Source organism: Manihot esculenta, chromosome 3, assembly GCF_001659605.2.
Source record: "Manihot esculenta cultivar AM560-2 chromosome 3, M.esculenta_v8, whole genome shotgun sequence".
NCBI classification, from domain to species: domain Eukaryota; kingdom Viridiplantae; phylum Streptophyta; class Magnoliopsida; order Malpighiales; family Euphorbiaceae; genus Manihot; species Manihot esculenta.
This window is the reverse complement of record NC_035163.2, coordinates 27,338,935-27,346,094: the sequence shown is the minus strand read 5'-3', so window position 1 is coordinate 27,346,094 and position 7,160 is coordinate 27,338,935. Positions and strand designations below refer to the sequence as shown.

The 7,160-nt window shown below is 26.1% G+C and overlaps 1 protein-coding gene across 1 annotated transcript; it reads left to right on the top strand.

Moving 5' to 3' along the window:
• Window positions 1–4,809: 4,809 nt before the first annotated feature.
• Window positions 4,810–5,833, top strand: LOC110611009 (paired amphipathic helix protein Sin3-like 5). Its single transcript, XM_021751106.2, has 2 exons — window positions 4,810–5,358; window positions 5,433–5,833. Exons 1-2 carry the CDS (start codon window positions 4,839–4,841, stop codon window positions 5,660–5,662), a joined length of 750 nt encoding a protein of 249 aa, XP_021606798.1. The 5' UTR covers window positions 4,810–4,838; the 3' UTR covers window positions 5,663–5,833.
• The last annotated feature ends 1,327 nt before the right edge of the window (window positions 5,834–7,160 follow it).

The window sequence follows — 7,160 nt, the reverse complement described above, 5'->3', positions numbered from 1 at the left end:
GTTGGCGCGTGGAGAGGGAATTTATGGTTGACACGTTCGAGCTGTTGAAAACGTGTAGGAGATTTAAATCGTTGGATTGAATTAGCGAGGGGTGTGATAGCTTTGGTTAAGACGCTTATGCGCGGTGGAAGTGGTGGTCCATGTGGGATAGTGCGGCTTTTAATATTTCCGGGATCTGCTTTTATAGCGCTTTAATTGTCGCGTGAGATATACGTGTTTGAATTTTCTTTTACAATTTTTTTTCAAAAATTATAATGTTTTATGATGACGATGATTAACGAGTACTAAATAGGAATATGCCGAGATCTTCACTTTTAAGCTCTTAATTTAATTCTCTGACCTAAAAAAAACAGGGTTCTTAATTTAATACGTGGATTACTATTTAAAATTTAATAGCCTTGACGACTCCTTTTAAAATTATGTTAATTAATTTTTATACGTTAATTTTCAGAAAAAATATAATTGTAACTTTAAATTTTGATACTTTTAACAGTTCAATTTTCCATATTTTAAAATTTACTTGGTCAGTAATTTTATAAATACTTTAAAAAAATTTTATTTAACTGTTAAATATAATTAATAGTTGATAATTAATTATAATTTATATTTATTAAAAATTTATTTAATTTAATTATTATATATAATTGATAATTAATATATGATAGTTGTAACTATTAATTTATAACTGTAGCTAATAATTATTTATATTAAGTATGAGGTAAATTTTTTTGTGCAACATTAACTGTTGACACGTAAATTAAAAAATAAAGGTATTCTTTTATAATTTATTTTACTGTTAAAATAAGTATATAATTATTAATTTATTATACCAAATTATTTTATTGTTCAAATAAATATTAAAATAATGAATATAAATATATCATATAATTTATTTTTTTATTATTAAAATTTTTACATGTAATTAATAATTTATTATATAGCATCCTTTATTATTTATTATTTATTATTTTTTAATATTTTTACCATGAAGACTATGTCAAGCCTTCCCATTCCCAGATTTACCTCTTCTTTTTTTCTTCCTCACCCCTTTTCCTCCTCTTCATCTCTCTCATTACCTCTCTCTTCCATATTTTTCTCACTCTCTTCATTTTTACCTCCCTAATTTCTCTCACTTCTCACTTTTATCTCTTTAAAATCCCACTTCCCAACGTTATTCAACCCCTCTCCCTTTATCCAACACCACCAAAAAAATCCCTCAAGGGAGGTAACATTAAATGGTAATAGATAAATATTCTACAAAAAATACATAACACATGAATAAATAAATAAATAAATAAAAATGCCTATAAAATCAATTCATTATGAACCTATAGATTTTAGTTAAAAAGCATAGTTAACTCTCAAAACCAATCATTCAAACAATAGATTCTAAATTTAATATCATTAATTTTCTTATCTCTAAAAAAATTTAAATAAATTTAATGATACATATATTTTCAGTTGTTTAATTAAAGTTTTTCGAATATATTTAAATGGTTGAACAACCGTTAAAATTTAAATTTATTTTTTTTAATTTATTAAAGTAATATGTATTTCCATTGTATAATTTTTATGATACTAATTTCTTTAAAATTTGTGGCTACACTTTCTAATAATGCTTAAAATTTGAAGATTTTTTTTTTAATATATACTTGTTGGTCGTTGTACCACTAATGTACCTCTTTTCATGGATGGTGATAGTTTAAAGTTTATAGGAATTAATGGTCCCTAAATTAGGGCAATAAGAGAAATGGGAATAGCATGAAATCAGAGGAGCGGGTGATTGTGGGCCTCCGACAAAGAAAAGAGATGGGGACAGAGAAAAATAGTATGGGGAGGGGTGAAGAGGTTTCCACTAGGGTGAATATTTAGTCGGTTTGATTTAAAATCAAATCGAATTAAATAAATTGAAAATTGAAATTTTAGTGTTTATAAAAATCGAATCGAATCGATTTTAGTCAGAAATCGAATTGAATTAAATCGATCTGATTCGGTTCTATTCAGTTCGGTTTAATTAGATTTAATTTTTAATAATTTTTTTATTTTTTATATTTTATTTTTAATATTTTAAAATTTAATTAAAATATTTTAATTTTAATATGATTTAATTTCTCTATATTATTGAAAAAACATATTATTATCACTAATCGATTCGGTTCGATTTTTTCAATTTTTTTCTGATCAAAATCAAACCGAACCGAAATAACCGAAATTTCTAAAATTAAAAACCGAACCGAACCGAACCGAAATGCATAAAAAACCAAACCAAAATTTCAAATTAATTCAGTTCGGTCAATTTTTTCGGTTTAAACCAAATAATGCGCACCCTAGTTTTCACTATAACTAGTTGAATTTTAATTTTTAAAAATTTTGTGGTATTTAATTAGATTTATATTTTGTGTGAAAAATTAAAATTTAATGTTAGAAATTAAATTTTATGGAATTGGTTATAATTAAAATTAATTCTTTTAAAATTTATCTAGTAATATTTTGTATACTAAAATGTCCATAATAAATTTTTTATTTTATTATCATTATTTTATTAGTTAATTAAATAAATAATTGAAAATTAATAAATAATAAAAAAATTAATGATTATAAAAAATGACTAAAAATTATTTTAATAAATAATTATACTTTTTAATTTTGATATTATTTTATAAATATTAAATAAAACTAATAGAAGTTATTAAACAGCTGGCCATTTATTTTAGGCTTTCAAAATCTCTTAAATTGATTGGATAGAATGAAAATTTTTTTTTACAAAAATATATGCTAATATCAATTTTCATATTAATTTATTTTAATTTTATTAATATATCATTAATGGATTTTTTTTTTAATCAAATCATTAATGGATTTATATTTTATTAATTGTGATTATTATTATTATTATTATTATTGATTAATAATTATATATGTATTGTGAATAAGATTTTTTCTATAATAGAAAATTATATATATAATTTAATTGAGTGTAATATTTGATATCAAATTCAATGGATGAACTCATTTCAAACAAATTTTAATTGAAATTTAATTGAATTTCACACCGTTTTGATCATAAAATTGAATCAAACATTATGTTATGAGCACACAAGATATATTTTAAGGATTGAAAATTGATCAAATGTATAATTTATTCTCTATTTTTTTATTAAAAATTGCAATTCATCAAAGATTAACCCACCATTCTCAATACAATGATCAAAACCCAAAGAATCCACCATTACTGAATCGCATGGACACAATAGACTCAAGCGGGTTAAAGATTAATAGACTAGAGTTTGGTTTCCTTCATCTTCTTCAGAACCTTAGATTCTCTAGCCTAGCCACATCCATACCTTTTTAAAGGGGGATTCAGATCATGGAAGAGGAGTAGCCATTGAAGTATGGGTTGTTACTGTTTCTTGCAGAGAGAATTTTATGTTTGCAGGAATTTTATGTTAAGTAGCCATTGAAGTCCTTAGGATTAAGGTTTTTTGGATTTTTTTATAATATTTAAATATTAAAATTAATAGAGAAATTAATTAATAAAATTTTTAAAATTTAAAAAATTTTTAATGTGTTTTTTAAAATAAAAAAAAATTAATGAGTTTTCAAATACCTTTTCATTTTTGTAAAATATCAAATTTGCTTTCGTGATTTTTAGCTTAAAAACCAATTGTTCCATATTATCATTAAAAAAATTTAATTAATTAAATTGAGATGGGAAATAAAAGGATTTTTTAAAATTTAAAATATCATAGTATTTTTTTATGAATAATAATAATAATAAACAATTATAAGTAAAGAGTATTTCACTTAAAACCATCTAATAATTTTTATTATTTTAGTTTCATATTTGTGTTGTTTTTCCCTAAAGCTTTACGCTTATAGTTCTATTTATTGGATAAGTATGATTATTTTTGTCTTATTTTTAATCTCCTGAATTCTAAATGAAAAAATTTCTGTCAAACATAGAATTTAACCATATACTTCACAAGTCTTTTAAAATTGAGGGAAATCTTAAAAAATATGATAAAAAGTTGTTTATAGAAAAATTTAGAAAACATAACGTATTAGGGAAATTTTTATTGAAGTGCATGAAAGGGGGAAAATAAATATATAATTGGGTGATATAAAATTTATTTATAAAATTGTCAATTTGTAGAAAGAAACTTTACAATATTTTATATATATATATATATATATATATATATATATATGGGGTAAATTTTTTAAATTTCAAAAAATTTTGAATTTTTATTTTTGGAAGAGTTATTTATGTTAAAATTTATAGGTTAATAAGTTAAATGGATTATTTTAAAGACTTAACTTAATTTGATTTAATTTTAATACGACGAATTTAAATAGTTATAATTAAATTTAAAATAAATTTAAATTTAAAAAATAATAATTATTGTGAATTTAAATTTGATTTAAATTTTATTTATAAAATATTCACTAATTAAATTTATTTATATAAATTATTAATTTAATATAAAAAATATATTTTATAATAATATTTATAAATTTTTTATATATTTTTATTAAAAAATTAAAATTTAAATATTTTTAAAGATGTTAAAATTTTTAAATAAAAATTATTAATAAAAAATATTTTTGATATAAATTATTAATTAAAATATATAAAATTAAATAAATTTAAATTTTATTTAATAATAATAATAATATTTAAAATAAAATTAAATAATTTAAATTAATTTTTAATAAGTTCAAAATGAATTCGAATATTACTAGTAAAAATCGGATTCATGGGCAGTTAATCCTTCTTGATCCTCGTTCACTGCTATATAAGCTATTAGATTCCCCAAGAGGCTATAGAAATAGTAATCATGAAGAAGGCCAATGCTGTGGATGTGGATCCTGTTGATGAAGAAACCCTAGCTGTTGCTTCAAGCGATGCTGCCAAGCAGTTGCTTCCCTTGTCTCCAGGGCAAGAACTTGACGAGACTCGGAAGTTTATTCAGGCGTCAAACGCTTCCATCAATGAATGCGATAAAAATCCTGAAGGAAGAGGAGAAGATGTTAGTCAGATGATTGGATCGAATCAAATCTTGCCAGAAGGGTCTCAAATTCCAGCGGATAATAAGGAGTTGAATAATTTTCAAGAAGCAATCAATTTTGTCAACAAGGTTAATTTAAGATTTAGACATGATCGAAGTGTTTATCCTGCTTTTCTTGATTTGTTAGTTAGCCATAGGAAAACAATGGTGGGCAAAGAGACCAATGTATGTGATCTTCTTGAAAAGGTTGCTCAACTTTTCCGTGATCATGAAGATTTAGTTGAAGAATTCATGCGATTTTTACCCGATAATGAAGATGGGAAAAAATTTAGGGTTGCAGGAGTTTCTGGTATGGTTAAATCAATTAACGAATTAGACCTTTGAAATCTGAAAATTGTAGCCCTAATAATTGTTTTTTGCCAGAGAACTATCCAATTCCTCAATCATGCAATCTACCAGATGAAAAGTTGGCAAGCGGACCCTCAATTCTGCAGGACTATTCACGCGAACACAAGCATCCATGTGAACATGAACAAGGCCTCTATAGACGTGAAGATGACAAGGGTGAGCTTGACAGGAAGGTTGAAGGTTCGAAGCAGAGCACTAACAATTCAGCATTATCTGAAGCTTTAGAAGAAGAGCAGTTGCCTTAGAAACCTTTCAAACATGATGCAGATAATGGAGTGGGTTCAGCGATTAGGTAGCTTTTGAAATTGCTTTGTTGTTTTCCTGCTTTTTATATGTTTTAGCGGATAACTTTTTAGTTGAGTGCATTTAAACTAGTTTTGCATACAATTCAATCAAAAGTCCGACCTTCATTTTCAGGACTGCGAACAGAGCCATAATATTTGTACCTCAACCAGTGGCAAGGTTGGCATAATTTTCTGCCAAACACATTTATTTATTTATTTTTAGCTTGCCACGAGTATAACCAGTGGCGGACCTTGTCACCCTTACAATCGGCGACATGCACATCACTATAATGAAAAGCAGTTGTTACGGCCTGAATGGTTTCAATCCCAACAACAGACTGAAGCAGCGCAACACTTAGCCTAGCCTTACCCTCAAGATGCACAGTATGCAAAGTGAAAGACAAATAAAAGCATTGTAAAGTGCACACGGCGGATGACAAGCAAAATCTTAGGCAATTGAAACCTCAGGTATTGCGGAAGCTATATAAACACACAAGCAAGGAAGTCAAGTAAATAGGCAAGTAATATAGAAAGAATACTTGGGACTAAGAGAAAATTCAATAAGTGTTGAAAAATTCCGCCTAGTAAAATTTAGGTGTTTAAAGACTATAAATGAACCTCATATGAGAGTATTTATAGAGTTGCCACTTTTACAATAAAACATCTTTTAGAATTCCCTAGAATTTGTGGTCCCTACATCACTATGATGAAAAGCATCATATTTCCCCTTGTCCTGTGGTCAGATTTAAAAATTCTACATTAGAAAAGCATTACTTCCAGGAAAATACATAAAGATAATTCTTTTAAAAAAAGTTATAAAATTGAGTTTATGTGTTCTCATCACTGGATGAATGTTAATATCAAAAGCTGAGTCTTAAAATCATGCTAACACATGGTACTAGCCACTGGGGCTCAAAATAAAAAGCTAAAACATCAAACTCAATCACTAATAAGCAACACAATACATCCCTCAGCTTGAACAAATATTTCTTTGATCAACAGGTAAAGGATGCTCAGTATCAAGCATATCATGGAGTTGAGTAAAAAGAAGTTACTTGTCACAAATCTCTTTTGGGGTGCAATTCTCCTCCAAGGCCTTAGGTCTCTAGTACTGTTCCATACTCATCAGTCCCAGATATGTATATGGCATTGTAGCCTCGAAGCAGGCAATATCAAGCAAAACACAAGCCAAAAGAGAAAAGAAAAAAAAAATCATGAACCAAATACAAAAAGTTTGACGTGAAATTATTGGCTTACTTCCTCAATATAACAAAAAAATGAGGTTTTTAAATTCTATTGGACAATTGACCTAAAAAGCTGAGATTTATGTGTTTAAGTAATTTTATTTTAAATTATATGCGAGAGAAATATGCCCAAACAGAGTTACAGCTATGTAGAAATTTTTTATTATAAAGAGTGGAGAAAGGAAGAGAGAAGAGAAAGAGAAAACAGAGCGAGT